Source organism: Heterodontus francisci, chromosome 9 (genome assembly GCF_036365525.1).
Source record: "Heterodontus francisci isolate sHetFra1 chromosome 9, sHetFra1.hap1, whole genome shotgun sequence".
Classification (NCBI taxonomy): domain Eukaryota; kingdom Metazoa; phylum Chordata; class Chondrichthyes; order Heterodontiformes; family Heterodontidae; genus Heterodontus; species Heterodontus francisci.
Genome location: NC_090379.1, coordinates 34,622,237 through 34,638,553, shown reverse-complemented (window position 1 = coordinate 34,638,553; position 16,317 = coordinate 34,622,237). Strand labels below are relative to the sequence as shown.

Genomic DNA, 16,317 nt, shown 5'->3' with positions numbered 1-16,317 from the left:
AAAGAGATGGGAAGAGACAGGAGATGTCTTCTCACTGCAGGAGCAAAACAGTCTTTCTCTTGTTCAAACTCTTTGTGGCTAGTTCAAAAAATCCTGGACCAGCCAGTTAGTCATGTGACCAAATAAAAACAAGAAATGCTGGAAATACTCAGCAGGTCTGGCAGCATCTGTGGAGAGAGAAGCAGGTTAACGTTTCAGGTCAGTGACCCTTCATCAGAACTGGCAAATGGTCAGTCCTGGCTTTTGTGGATTGTATCACCTTAGTCTCTGGAATGCTTTCCCTTACACCTTCACTGTCTGATGATCAAAATCCATTGTGGGTTGAATGTGTCAGGGAATGGTCCTTTTGTCTCCACAAGCACTGTCTGTTAGTATGCAATTTTTTTCAGCTAAGTGTCTGGCAGCCCTTGTAACAAGCCTTCCCTTGCCAGCAAATTTAAAATCAATGTTCATATGACAAAATTAATATGCCTCATTCTTGGCAGGTGGGGGCCTGCATGACACTTGGAACAGATCAGATAAATTTAGGGAAGACATACAGAACTGTTAATGCAAAACTGATGAGCCACAATTTCATCAAGAGCCATGGTAGCCTTATAGCCTATTCAGACCAACTGTACATAGTATACATTGAATAAAAGCACTCACACTGGCCAATGCAACCCTTAAATTGAATCAATAGCACAATGAACAATGTTTACAAGAACATGTTTCAAAGGATATTCAACAGATCACCTATACCCAAATTTATAAACATAGTGCCAGAATATATTGCTAAACTTCATGAACAGTTGGTTACTAGAAAGTAAAGGCAATGTACCATTTATTATTTACTTATTCAAAAAAACAGCATATACGCACCTGCAATATAAATTTCTGATCTACATATTTTTTCGCAACGCTGGGTTGGAATTCTTGACTCTCCAAAAATCGAATAAAGAATTCATATACAAGCTGCAATAGACAAGTTAAATTACAAAAGGTAAAAACACATTCACATCTAACTGGAAAACCATCAGCACAAAGATCAAGTTTGAAAGAGTCTGCTTTCAACCATCACTTCTTGCTGATTTCCAAATTTCCCCCTCCCCCCACCATCCCCAGCCCCCACCCCATCAAAACAAAGTTGGGTAGTGTAGGTGGGAAACACGTACACACCTACAAAGATCTCAGTGCTTTAGTAAAAGATGCATCACATTGTGATACAGGTGAATTAACGGTCATGATCCAAAGTTAGCAATTCCTATCTGCGTGTAAAGGCTGAATAAATAATCAGCAATTCTGACAGAGAACACTTGAACTTTTCCCTGCTGGCAGAGCAACAGTGGGATATTGCTCAGGATGAGGGGGAAAAAAAACTGACATACAGCTAAATACAGACTGTAGCTACAGCTTGTATCTACTTTCGGAGCAGGAGGATATTACTCATGCAACATTTCTGTGACCAATATCCTGGGGGTTACTATTGACCAAAAACTTAACTGGACCAGCCATACAAATACTGTGGCTTCAGGCCAGAGACTGTGTATTCTGTGGTGAGTCACTCACCACCTGACTCACCAATGCCAGCTCACCATCTACAAGGCACAAGTCAGGAGTATTTGCCTGGATGAGTGCAGCTCCAACACCTTCCAGGACAAAGCAGCCTGCTTTATCAGCACCCCATCCACTACATTCAACACATATTCACTCCCTCCATCACTGGTGCACAGTGGCAGTAGTGTACGTCATCCATAAGATGGACTGCAGCAACTCACCAAGAATTCTTGGACAGCACCTTCCAAACCCACGACCTCTACTACTTAGAAGAGCAATGGTAGCAGGTGCGTGGGAACACCACCACCTGCAAGTTCCCCTCCAAGCAACACACCATCCTGACTTGGAATTATATCACTGTTCCTTCAAAATTGCTGGGTCAAAATCCTGGAATTTCCTTCTTAACAGCATTGTGGGTGTACCTACACCACATGGACTGCAGTGGCTCACCACCACCTGCCCGAGGGCAATTACGATTGTGAATAAATGCTGACCTTGCCAGCAATGCTCACATCCCATGAACGAATAAAAAGCTAAACTCTTGAATTGCCACTGATGGAGTAGATTCCCCTCACCGGATTTTTTTTTTTATTCTGGATGATGGGCCTATCCTAAACAACCTGGAAAAAAAACAAATAAGGAAAACCATCTGCATACAGCAAGTAACTGATGATGGAAAATTCAAAATTTAAGGTGAACTGGTTTAATCACAGCTTGGTCATTTGACAAGAACATTAGAAAGCACAGAATATAAAAGGCCATTTGGCCCATGAAGGTCACTTGCAAAGACAGCCCATAGTCTACTTCAGTATGGTCTTCATCCTCACTATTTAATCTCCCAGAACCCAAGAGCAATCAAGCAAAACTCGAATAGCTAGCCATTCCCCTGCCCCCACACCCCGCCCCCCAATTTCCAGCATTCAGTGCTGGCTGGCTATCCTTCACAGACTATTCTCTCCTTCCAAATAGCAGTGTTTTATCCTAATCCATACTTGTCCCTGTAACTTCTTGTTGTGGAGAGATTGGAAGCTTATTTTGCGTGAGTGTACCAAGTTGTTCAAGATATTTTTTAAAATCTGATATTTTTCAGTTGAGAGCAAAATTTTCGATAGTGCATGCTCTGTTATTTCACGTGAGCTATCCTTGTTGCAACAGAGATTTGTGACTAGCTATGTAGCACATGCAAGAAAGCGGATCACAAAGGCCTTCTACCTGCCAGATCTCTTCAAGATTACATTATGAAATCAGTGAATTTCTCATGTCGCTGATTTTTACTGCCAGATAACTAGTTGTTCAATGTTTTTTTAATTCATTTATGGGATGTGGGCGTCGCTGGTCAGGCCAGCATTTATTACCCATCCCTAATTGCCCTCGAGAAGGTGGTGGTGAGCTGCCTTCTCGAACCGCTGCAGTCCATTTGGGGTAGGTATACCCACAGTGCTGTTAGGAAGGGAGTTCCAGGATTTTGACCCAGCGACAGTGAAGGAACGGTGATATAGTTCCAAGTCAGGATGGTGTGCGACTTGGAGGGGAACTTGCAGGTGGTGGTGCTCCCATGTATTTGCTGCCCTTGTCCTCCTAGTTGGTAGAGGTCGCGGGTTTGGAAGGTGCTGTTTAAGGAGCCTTGGTGCATTGCTGCAGTGCATCTTGTAGATGGTACACATTGCTGCCACTGTGCGTCGGTGGTGGAGGGAGTGAATGTTTGTAGATGGGGTGCCAATCAAGTGTCCACATTTTAAAATGACTGCAACAAATTATGGAATGGTAGGGGCAAAAAAAAAATCCTCCACCAATTTCAGACCAGAACTGAGTTTTGGGGGGGGCTGAAAGGGAACAATTTGATGAATTACTTCATCAGAATTAGAATACAAAGTTACAATAAGTTCAGGTTTTATTTATTTTATTTTTTTTTAAATTTTATTTATTTAGAGATACAGCACTGAAACAGACCCCTCAGCCCACCGAGTTTGTGCCGTCCAACAACCACCCATTTATACTATTCCTACATTAACCCCATATTCTCCACCACATCCCCACCATTCTCCTACCACCTACCTACACTAGGGGCAATTTACAATGGCCAATTTACCTGTCAACCTGCAAGTCTTTGGCTGTGGGAGGAAACCGGAGCACCCGGTAGAAACCCACGCAGACACAGGGAGAACTTGCAAACTCCGCACAGGCAGCACCCAGAACTGGACCCGGGTCACTGGAGCTGTGAGGCTGCAGTGCTAACCACTGCGCCACTGAAGTGATTATATTCACACAAGAATAATGCCTTTGAATAAACAAATTTACTGTCATTCATTTCTCAAAAAATTTTACAATTTTTCTTTCATGAGAGTCTTTTTGTGCTGTTCTCAACCTAACACGATTACTCAGAAATTTAAAACAACAAACCATTTATTTCTACAAGATTGTCAGTTTTAATGACCATTCCCGAGATAAAACTTTCAACTCTAGGAGACTCACTATAAGATGAAGAAAACGTCAATGTTTTCAATTAATATTGGTGGCAAGAGCAGACAATATTGAAATTGTATCAAAAGTGATTAAGATCACCTGAATTAAATGTTAAAACTTGAAGTTGAACATAGTTTATCCAAAGAGGGTGGGTCTGAAAAAAAATGAAGGGGAAGGAAAGTCTATGGGAAAAGATAACATAGTGGCGATGGTAATGCACTCATAATCCAAAAGGTGAGAAGTTTAAATTCCACCATGGAAAGTTAGGAAACTGAATTTAGCAGCAGAGAAAAGTGGTTCCATTTTTTGTTAATTTTTTTTGAGCACTCATTAAAATTGTAGAAATGGATTCATTTTGGGAGGCTGAAGATTTCATAGATGCTGGACTTTGATTTTGTTGAAAGCTCACTGAAAGGACACAGAGGTCTTATTTGAAAACAAACCTTTACTGGATATCACATACCTTAAGCTGAGTAAACAACAGAAACCTTGGTGAATAGGGGGAAGATGTTTACAGAGAAATTACATGTCAAGATTTATGAGGGTGAGGAATTGGCCTCGCTTCTGAGATATTGTTTTGGTTCAGTTGGGGTGTGGACAGTGTTGAAAGGCAGTTGGTTTTGTAGCCTGCTGAAAAAGAAACCCCAAGCTCATCTTTCCTGCACCTCTTCAAGAGACCCTGAGAAATCCAGCTCCTCTTTCTCTACCTCTTTGAAAAATCCCTGCGAATCCAGAGCGTGATAACTGAAATGCCACGTTTCTCCTGGAAAGCCTACTAGACTAATTCTTGACATCTCAGAATGAACTACTGCTGAAAATATCCCAGTGACCTGTCTCTGCGTACCCAGATGCCAGACCAAAAGGGACAACTGACATCCTTACATATCTTCTTTCTTTAAGAATTAGCAAATATTTGGCCAAAATAATTTTTGTCTTTTTTTTTTGGAAAAGGCCTCTGCAGAGAGAATTTCTATTTGTTTCAGTGTATGAGTGAGTTTGTGTGTGGGGTATTTAAAAAAGGGAACTTTCATGTTTCAATCTGTGTGTTAACGCTTTGCTTCCTTACTGGACAACTCTTGTTTTTATAATAAATTGATAATTTTGTTGTTTATTAAAGAAACCTGGTTGGTGTATTTTATTCTGGAATAAAGAGTAAAGTATATGATTGACCGAATTGGTAAATGGGTAAACATTTAAAATGTATGTTGTGACCTGTGGAGAAGCAGAACTAGAAAAGACAGTGCACTCCTCCTGCCTCAGTCCTAATATTAGTTTATCTGGTACTAGCCCACAAATTATGAAAGCTTCTGGATTGCCAAAAAAAAAATCAGTTTACAAATATCCTTTAGGGACAGGCCTGGCAGACATACCTGGGCTGACCTGTACATGGCACCCCAGTAACAAACTTTGTGATTGGATTAGGGATGGATAGTAAATACTGTCAGTATGAAACGAATCCCATAAACATTGTTTTTAAAAAAGATCTTTACTGCAGATCGTCTGTTTGTGCAATCTTTAATATTAAATTTGTTCTAGTGGAAAGGATTAAATTCAAATTTCAGGTCTAATGGATCCAGATTTTAGGAGTTATGAATCTTAAACCCTATCCATTAACATTGTATTTCAAATACATAATACAGCAAAGATGGCCAAACTACATATCTAATAACTAAAGCATATTAACTAGCTATTTTACATATGAACTTGCAATTTCACCTGTAAATGAGGCCAGGATGCTTCCAGCATTGGTTCATCCTCTTCTGGATCAAACTCAGAAGCTTCCGAAGGTGGAAGAGTCCTAAATATATTGAAAGAAACCTATAACAAAATAGAGTACTAAATTAAGTGCTGAATTCACTTTCAACCCCCTCCCAACACACTTTAATTTAGAGAGCTGTCTACTAACAAAAACATGTTGTGCAGCTATTTCAATCGCAACTTCACACTTCTCTGTCAAAGTTCCATGTATTAAGTACTGGAAAAATGAAGGTTGCCTTCAAAATCACAGCTAATAGACTGATATAGAAGATTGTGGAAACAATCCTGCTGTCGAGAATAATGTACATAGCACATGAGAAACTCTGAACACCAGGCACAAACCAATATTTAGATATTCAGATTTTTGGAAGATGGACTTCAAGATTTTTGATCAAACATATCTGATCGATTTTGTTATTATGTTGAACTGCTAATACAGATCAAAATAACCAGGTAGACATATTATACATAAATAAAAACAAACACATTGCCTCCACCACCTCCAAACAAGCAGTTTTCATGCCCAATATTATATTTTTCAAGAAAGAGAAAATATGAAAAAGGAAGCAGAATGGGAAATAGTCTGAAGAGAATTTTGAATGAAAGGAAAAAGTAAAGAGGAGAAAGAGAGCAGATATCTAGATGATGGCAAGATCACTTTGGATGGACACAGCTGGAACACTCAAACGCCTGGCACCACGCCTGCATAGCAGGCTGCTTGATTGACACCCTACCCAACAGATTAAACATTCAGTCTGTTCACCACCATGGACACAGTTATTACTATCAACTTGATGTAATGCACCAATTTGCCAATGCTTTTTTGGCAACACCTCTCAAACTCATGGCCTCCACCACTTAGGACAAGGGTAGCAGGTGCATGGAAACACCATCATCTCCAAGTCACACACCTTCCCGACTTGGACATCTATCACCTCTCCTTCACTGTCGCTGAAACTCTATCCCACAGCATTGTGGGACTACCCTCACCACATGGTCTGCAGTGGCTCACCACCACCTTTTCAAATCCCATTAGGAATGGGTAATAAATGCTGGTTTTGCTAACGATGCCCAATTCCTGAGCATGAATAATTTAAAGATATTGCAACTGTCCAACATCCACAGCTGCATGCTGGAGTAAGATCATGCAGCCCATTAGGTTTTGCTATCAGAGAAAAAAAAAGCAAAGGGAGAAGAAAAAAAATGTAAGAACAGGAAGGAAAATGCTTGATGATGTTGATCAAGGTATCATTTGACGTGCAAGACAATTTTTAGGCTCTTTATTTAAATGAAAGATACAGCGACACAAAAAGACTTCGCTGAGGGTACTGCTAACAACTGGTTGCAATACATGCCAACGGTAAACCCCTTAGGTTTGTATGCATTAGCAGTACACCAGGTGGTGCTTTTACAAAGACTAAACAATTTTTAAAAAATATGACAACTTTTAGAATGTTGTTAAAAACTTGGTACAGATTGTACTCCGAAAACTAGTCTACTCCTATTAGTTTAAAATTACCTTGTGCTGAAAATAAACATAAATTGAGCAACTTAAATAAACAGCACAAGCGGCGGCGTTTTTCCCACAATTTCAATTTGAATTAACAGATAAATTGACTTCGGAGTATATGGCATTGCTTTGTACCAATTGGTTTATTTTACCATTGTAGATCAAACCATGAAAACATTTTAGGTGGAGGTGGTGTGGGAATGGACTGTATTTCCCAATGTAAACAGATTTTTTCGAGCGCAAGTGCCAATGCTCTTGAATGCTTGACAGTTTAGAATTTTAACAAAAAATGATGTATAATTCTGGGAAAGCCCTGTACTTTCAACAGCTATACTCTTCCACTTCAGTACTATATTTTATTTAGCATTAAATTTGTACAGATTGAGTATTCAATAAACAAACAAAATAAACTCATGCTGACTCAGACAAGTTGACAACGTCGCAATAAATCCTTGTATTTGTAAACCTTTGAGTACAACCTGAACAAGGACTTTAACAGCATTCTGAAAGCTAATAAATCACAGATTAAAGAGTCAGCTTTTTTCATGTAAAAGCACCACCTAGTGTGGTACTGATGCATACAGATCATGACCCATAGGTTCATACACTGACTATGTTGAGTTAGTTGATCTCATGTAGAGCTACAATTTGGCTGAGTCCCCCAGGACTAAACAGAGGAAAAAGTATATTCCTGATTGCTAGAAAATGCAAGTATGAGATCAACAGATTAATTCTAATGCCCTCCATGGAAACCAGCTACCAACAGTTACTGTTTGAGTTTATTGATGAAGAACCACCACTTGGACAGGTTACGAGATAACTGCAGGCACTCCTGGAGCCATATCAGAGCACTTTCAAGAAAAGGGTATAAAATTGCTTCATTTTTTTCATCAGTTTGCATATATTACGTAATACAGTAATAAGCCTGATTAACAACAACAACTCACACTTATATAGCACCTTTAATGTTGGAAAACATTTCAAGGCATTTCAAAGGAGCTTAAATCAGACAAAACTGGTCACTGAGCCAAAGGAAACATTAGGACAAGTGGCTAAAAGCTTGGTCAAAGAGTTAGGTTTCAAGGAGGGCCTTAAAGGAGGAAAAAGAGCGAAAGCAGTGGAGGGGTTTAGGGAAGGACTTCCAGTGCTTAGGACCTAGATGGTTCAAGGTACGGCTATCAGTAATGGGACATAGAGAGCGTATGATGCACAAGATTCAACAGTTGGGGGAATACAGGGTTCTTGGAGAATGTGCTCAAGGGGAATACAGAGATAGAAAGGTGCAAGGTCATACAGGGATTTGAACACAAGGATGAGAAATTTAAAATTGAAGCATTAGAGTATGTCAGACAGCATAGGAGTAATGGGTGAGGGGAGCTTGGTGCAGGCCAGGATATGACAGCAGAGCTTTAGATGAGCTCACTTATGGAGGGTAAAATAATGGGTAGCTGGCCAAGAGAGCGTTGCATCGGTTGAGGTTGGAAATAACAAGAGCATGGATTATAATTTTAACAGCAGGTATGCTAAAGCAGGAGTGGAGACAGGTGATGTTAAGAAGGCAGAAGTAGGTGGCTTTTGCAATGGACAGGTATGGGGTCAGAAGCTTAACTCAGAGTCAAATAAAATGCTATGGTTGCAAACAGTTTATTTTAGTCTGAAACGGTAACCAGGGAAGGGATGGAATTGGTGGCTAGGAAATAGAGTTTGCGGCAGAGACAGAAGACAATGACTTTGGTCCTCTCAGTGTTTAATTGGGGGTGGGGGGGTGGAGAAAACACAGTTCATGCAGAACTGGATATTGGACTAGTAGTCTAACACACAGGCAGTGGGGCAGGGGGGCAAGAGAAGTGGTTGCAAGGTAGAGCTGGGTGTCATTGGGGTACATGGAACTTGATGTCATTTCTTCGGATGGTGTCACCAAGGGGCAGTATGTAGATGAAAAAGAAAATGAGTAATGAGAAATACAGGTGAGAAACAAAAGGACCAAGGTTAGATCCTTGGGGAAGGCCAGAGGTAACAGTGGATGATTTCCCGCACTGAACTCAATCTACTTTGCCCACTCATTTAATCCATCAATGTCCCCTTGCAAATTCCTGGTCTGATCTACTTACTGTGCTACCCAACAGTGTCATTAATAAATTTGGATATACTTCTTTATTCCTTCATTTAAGTCACTGATAAATACAAAGAAAAGCTATGACCCAAAGTACAAATTCCCAGAGAACATCACTAGTCACATCCTATCAAATGGAGTACATAATCATTATCCCTTCATCTGCAGCCTACTTCCTAACCAACTTCTGACCCAGTTTAATAGGTTGCTCCAATTCCACACACATTCATGTTTGCTAAGTCTTGTGTGGTTGATGGAGGAGAATGAGGAGAAACAATACACTTGGACTTAAGGGAGCAATATCAGTAGAAAAGGTGAAAGATGGAGAGAGTAAACATTTTATTACAGATAAGGGTATCAAATATGGAAGTAATGGAGCGATAGAGCAGATTTGACAGCTGCAGAAATTTCTTAGTGAATGGGGGTGGGGTGCAAAGAGTAGTCTATAAATGTTAAGAAACTGGAGACAGTAAAAGGATATAGAACCTTTATGTAGGAAAACATCCCATGGTACTTCACAGCTAGATAAGACAACAAAAATGACATTAAAACAAAGGCGATATCCAGAGGGATAACCAAAATCTTGGTCAAAGAGGTGTTTTGAGGATGACCTTGGGAGGGAACTGGCAGCAGAGAGCTCAGGGAGGGAATTCCAGGGTGGGGCCTATATGGCTGATGTCATGACTGCGGATGATAGGGCGAAGAGAGGACTAGATGCAGAAAAGGCTAGACTCAGAGTTAAGGAGACTTTGAGGGTTTGTTGGTCAAAAACTTACCATTTTAACTACTTCAGGGTATGTCTGTTCCGTCAAGATTCCTCGACCTACTGCGACAAAGTCCACCAGTTCATTAAGAGTAGAACGCTTGTACTCCTTCATTTTAAGATCTCCTAATGAATCCATGAAGTCAAACACAACGCAACACTGTTGTAATTTTTTCTGGAACAGCGCTGTTTTTTCTGTCGTGGCAACGTCTGGAAGAGGGATGAGAAACAGACTAAATTTAGAATGAGTGAATTATAGCAATTTGCCCAGTTAAGAGCAAGAATTTTTCATTTTTAATGAGTTTGAATTTCAAACCATAATTTGTATTAGTGCAAGCAAAAAATTAAGCTAGCATTCCTTCAAACAAACCATGAACAGAAAAGCAACTCAGTAAAAACAATTCTAGGCTAGATTTTTTTTTAAGAAAAGGAACCTATGATCCAGATCATACTTGGTTCAAGATCAAAAGAAATGTGCAAGTTAGCTCAGTGAATACTGTGAGTACTTGAATCTTACCCCAACAGACCAGCAAACTAAGCACAACATCCAAAGAACACATTTAAATTAGAGGACAGAGTTGACAACATGAAAACATGATTGACAATGTCCCTTTCAAGTGTAAATGCCTTGTCAAATACAAATTGCTTTGAATCAAAACAAAATATGCAATCCTCATCAAGCAACCCAGGATGGACACTGCAACCCACTAACTTTTCACTCCTTGACCTTGCTATTCGTTCCTCCCTTTTCTCATTCAGCCTCCATACTCTGATTTCAATAAAGGAGAATGGTGTATAATGTTTTAAAAAAATCTCTGCCAACTTGAACTATGAAGAATATCACGCAATACAATTTAAAATTTCATCCCTCCAAACCTTGCCAGCATCTGTAGATCGTACACTACCAACATCTAGAACTACGCAGACTTGCGTCGATTCCCTAAGGGCAGACAACACCTCAGGCCACCACCTGCACAGTGTTTTCCATTGTTGATATTGAAGGATGCCATGCAGGACACACAGATAGCAGTCCCAGAGCACTGTCTGCCCAGGTGAATCGAGGTAAATCTATGTAGAAGCAGCACTACGTGAACAAATTTTGTTTCCCCCCCTCAAAATGCAATCTACAGACATAATTGGATGGACACTGGAGTCAGTATTCTGCTGTTGCTTTTAAAAGCAAAGCTTGGTAGCACCTGATCCCCCATTTCATTCTCACACATATTCTTTTCAAACTTAAGTGTTGCCTTACACTATAACTTTGACCCTATGCCTAGCTGTATGAGTCTCCTGTTGATGCGATGCGTCAAGTGCGTTAGTGGAGTGGGTACGTGTAGCGGTTAGTCTGCTTGTCACCTCTTGCTTTCAGCTGTCACCAATGGCTAGCAGTACAAGTACAAGCATTGCAAAACAGAGAGCCAAGTGTTTCAGCCTCTCCCTGCCAGTACATAGGCTTTCCATCAGTAAGCCCGATGTAGTGCCTCCCCGTGGCAACTTAAGTAAACTGGGTGCCCTGCGATCCTAGGCTAAATTATAGGGGACTCGGAGGAGGCCTGGCCCCCAGACACCTGGCATACAGGCCCACTAGCGTGTGGTTCCATCTGGTACCCACGAACCAGAGCCCCAACTATGCTGAACAGCCTCACTGCTTTGTGGGTGTCCTAGGAGAGAAGGCAGCTAAGAGAGTAAACCCTGCCAGAAAATCCGGAGTGGAGACCCGCAGGCGATTATTTGTTATTTATCAAAACAGCTTTCCAGCAACTCCTACAGCAGAGCTATTACCAAACAGTACTTTTTTTTTTAAAACCTTTCCTTTAGACAATACTAGCAATGCCAAGCGGGCAGTCTTGATGCTTGAGCAACACAGGGTCTCCAAACTACTTGCCCAGGCCTGCACCCTGGAGGGGACACTGCAGCTTTGTGGTTTACATTTGCACAACACAGGAAGCAACAGTACTGGTTATAAGCTCTCATTCGACAGGCATAAAGAACGAGCGCCAGTGGTTACTTCCGACGGTGGGAGAGATCATAGTGGTTCATTGCATAGCTACTGCCTGCCCCCAAGCTGGGCAGCCCCCAGTCAGTTAGGTGCTGTCCCACCATGGCCTGCTTGCTTCAATGGGTGCTTGGAGCTTAGAAAATCATCCCTCAACAGGCGAGTCAATAATCTATGCACCAGGCAAAACAGATTCAGACACCAGTCCTGCGCATCGCAAGCTGGAATGTAAGCACCATGCGTTCTGGCCTTACCAACGACCTGCTGCAGGTTGATGGTGCACGCAAGACAGGTGTGAACAACAAAAAATGTACAAGGTTCAAAGTGGATACTGCTACGCTGCAAGAAACTAGGCTTGCTCAAAGACCAGATTGCAGACCCTGTCATCTATCCTGAGTCTCAGTGTGGCTTCAGAGCTGGCAGATCAACAGTGAACGTGATTTTTCTCACTTCGGTAGTTACAGGAGAAGTGCCGCGAACAGCGCAGACCACTCTACATCGCCTTTATAGAACTCACCAGGGCCTTCAATCTCGGCAACAGAGAAGGACTCTTCAAACTGCTGTAAGTAGGCTGTCCTCCTGGACTCCTGGTGTCGCTATTTCTTTCCATGAGAACATGCACAGTTCCGTCAGTTACAATGGAGCAACATCAGCTGCTTTCAATATCAGCAGCAGGGTAAAGCAGTACTGAGTCCTGGCACCATCTCTCGCATACTTTCCTCCATGCTGCTATTGTACACCTTCAGCGACCTGCATGCCAGAGCTAACGGTAAGCTGTTCAACTTGGCAAGACTGCACGCCAAGACCAAAGTGCGTAAAGTCCTAGTCCATGAGTTGCTGCTTGCTGATGACGCCACACTGACATCCCATACAGAAGTTCATTTCCAACAGCTTGCAGATCGGGTCTCCCAGGCCTGCAAGGAGTTTGGACTGACAATCAACGTCAGGAAGACCAAAGTTATGGACCAGGATGTAGAAACTGCACCTTCCATCAACACTGACAACCTCACTTAGGAGGTCATTAACAGCTTCACATACCTTGGATCAGCAATCACCAGCAACCTGTTCCTCGATGCCGACATCAGCACCAGGATTGCCAAGGCCGCAGCTGTCATGTCAAAGTTGAGAAGGAGAGTGTGGAATGTGGACCTATAGTAAACTAGCTGAAAATGCAAAGCTCCATGTGTACCAGACCTGTGTTCTCAGCACCCTCTTTTACAGTAGTGAAGCACGGACAACTTATGCAAGCCAAGAAAAGCAACTGAACAGCTTCCACATCCACTGCCTCAGACGAATATTGTGTGTGGAAAAAACAGAGGGTAAAGTAAACAACCAGATGGTGGGAGCGAGAGAGCCCGGCAGAAGGAAAAATACCAGTCGACCTCGAGCCAACGCTATTTGTCTGTGCCAGCTGCAAAAGGGATTGTCATTCAGGAGTCGGCCTCTACAACCACGACAAACGATGTTCAATCCAGAAATGACATACACCCCGGGCGCAGTCCATCGTCTCCAGAGACGGATAGATGCCATCATGCCTAGCCTTAATAGAAAGCCTTAAAATTGGCACTTCTGCTATAATCTTAACCACAGTTAAGTAGTACCGTGGTACTAATATATCGCTTAAAATAATTGGGAAAAACAATGATTTTAAAACCAAATCCAGTGGTGCAGCAGTTTGCATGGCTTTAACTTGGGAGTCAGAAGGAGGGCTCGCTCCTCAGAGCTTCACATTCAAGTAAGCATATTTGAAACATTTACCTTGTGATTGCAGCCTTCAACAGTTCCTTGAAGGATGGCCTGTTAGGCGCATGCAGACCTGGTTTTCCTCAACACAGCCAGCCCGGCATTGGCCCTGTTCAGCCTGATATCGTGAATGGGCTTCAAATAGGTGTTAGATCCTTAGCACATTGAAATAAACCTAAAAAGGCTTAATGCCTGTTTTAGGCGTTGGACTTCGATGCCTATACCAATATGGCAGGCAACACAATTCCAGCTCAGTAAGTGGCGCTTCTGGTCATTTAGCACCCATTTCAGTCAAATTTCTAGGCCATAACGTGCAGACACTTTATAAGCATGATTAGCACCACTGAACAAGAGGATTTGGATAGTAGACCCCAAATTTGTTATGCCTGTAAAATTGTTTGAACACTAATGCATTTTATTCCAAAACATGTAGCAAAATAGATTTTGAAATATAAAATACCATGCAAGTCCCACTTCTATCCAACATGCGTGACAAATTACCACAATTAGCTGCTGCTTGAAAGATTAGGTGTTATCCTCTGTGTGCTTGATATATTGATCAATAAATCTCAATGGATAATCAAGATTGAAAACCATGCTTTTCACATATATCACAGTTTAACATACAGCATGTTTGTTTACAATTCCTGTGAATACATTTCAGATTTCCAGCATCCGCAGTAGTTCCATTTTTATTATATTGTATTGTATGCAGGCGTTGATAACATTTCTTAATCTTTAATTACATGCAATGGAACAAGATAATTTCCTGACATTTTAAGATCAGTAAGTGCTTGCAGTCATCACTCTGTGGGTTCTATAAAAGAACTATTTTAATAATTATTCAGGTAAAATAACTAATCTTTCCTTGTTAGCTAGTGTCAGTAACTGGATGTTTGATCTGAAGGAGCATTAAGAAGGATCATATATATTTTTGCATTAATTATATTGAATAGAAGACAGCTGGGCTACAGTATTAAATAAAAAGTGCCCAATTCAATCTCTGATCATCACTGAATTAATCGAGAGCAAAATCCCAGGTGGTATTTCTCCACTGTCTTGACTGAATTCATCAACTTCAGTCAAGACAGTGGAGAAATACCACCCGGGTTTTTACTCTAGTTACTAACCAATGATACTGCTGGAAAGTAGGATTGTGTGAGCAAAAGATACTTTGCTATGGTGGCTCCTTTTAAACTTGCTATCTAATTGCATACTTGAAGAATTAACATTTGACAAAAACTAAGTGAGTGGGCAAAACTATTGCAGATGGAGTTCAGTGTGGGGAAGTGTGACATCATCTACTTCAGATCCAAGAAAAACAAATCAGCATATTAAATGGAAGAGAGTAGAAGCTGCGGAGGGACAATGGGATTTAATTGTCCAAAGTGATTCCTGACAACGCTGGCCAGCGCTGACGTCATCAGGCTGCGCCGCGGTGCGCACATGCGCAGACGGTCTCCTGCTCTCTGCGCATGCGCTGCGTTCCAGCTTGCCAGGACCAGTCTGCGCATGCGCCGGTGACGTCATCGCGTTACGTCGTCTTCCTCGGGCAACGCGCCAGGTTGGCCTCTGCGCATGCGCTTCATGCAACGCCACTGGATATTCATGCATGCGTCAATCTTCCGGTATTCACACATGCGTCAAAGCTTCGGCGCGAGTTTCTGAAAGTGGAAGGAGGAGAGGTTTCGTCGGGCATTTTCTCGCATGTCGTTTTGGAGATTTGCTTCATTTTTATTAGACAGAGGAGATTGTTCCAAGCTAAGTTGCTCTCCCATTGTAAGTTGCTCTGAAAACATTTCCATTGTCTGGGGCACTGTATGTGCTCCAGTCCCTGTTGTAAATTGCTCTGAAAACATTTCCATTGTCTGGGGCACTGCATGTGCTCCAGTCCCTGTTGTAAGCTGCTCTGAAAACATTTCCATTGTCTGGGGCACTGGATGTACTCCAGTCCCTGTTGTAAGTTGCTCTGTGCAGGCAGTACATGTGCTGCAGTCCAGCGAACAACCTTCCATCTAAACGATCACTTTCGTTTTTGTAACGTTTCAATGGAGTGCATTCTGTATTTCTTATCTCATCTCATGTTTCCCATGTGGTCCCTTAATAGCCTTCCTGAACATATGCCTGCCTGTTCAGAGCTCCACTTCCCCCACCTGCGGTAACCTCTCCTTGCTGTTCAGTTACAGTCACCTGTTCCTGCACCCATCCGAACAGTGCACATGGACACACAGCCACCTGTTCCTGCACCCATCCGAGCAGTGCACATGGACACACAGCCACCTGTTTCCCCAGCCGCCTTTGAAACAACCATGCAGAGCCTTGTGAGACTCCGCAATTGCCAGCTGCTGCCTGTCAAGCAGAGAGGGCGTCCAAAGGGGTCAAGCACTTGGGGAACATTCAGCAAGAAGAGACTGAGCACTAAAAGAAACAAGCAT

The 16,317-nt window shown here is 42.0% G+C and overlaps 1 protein-coding gene across 1 annotated transcript in view; it reads right to left on the bottom strand.

The window, feature by feature from the left end:
• The window catches only part of ppp2r5eb (protein phosphatase 2, regulatory subunit B', epsilon isoform b), a 122,521-nt gene that overhangs the window by 41,920 nt on the left and 64,284 nt on the right, over window positions 1-16,317 (bottom strand). Inside the window, exons 2-4 of the mRNA XM_068038772.1 lie at window positions 10,157-10,353; window positions 5,716-5,817; window positions 862-954 (exon numbers count right to left, since the gene is read on the bottom strand). Coding sequence (XP_067894873.1) covers window positions 862-954; window positions 5,716-5,817; window positions 10,157-10,353 — 392 coding nt within the window. The remainder of the gene's footprint in view (window positions 1-861; window positions 955-5,715; window positions 5,818-10,156; window positions 10,354-16,317) is intronic.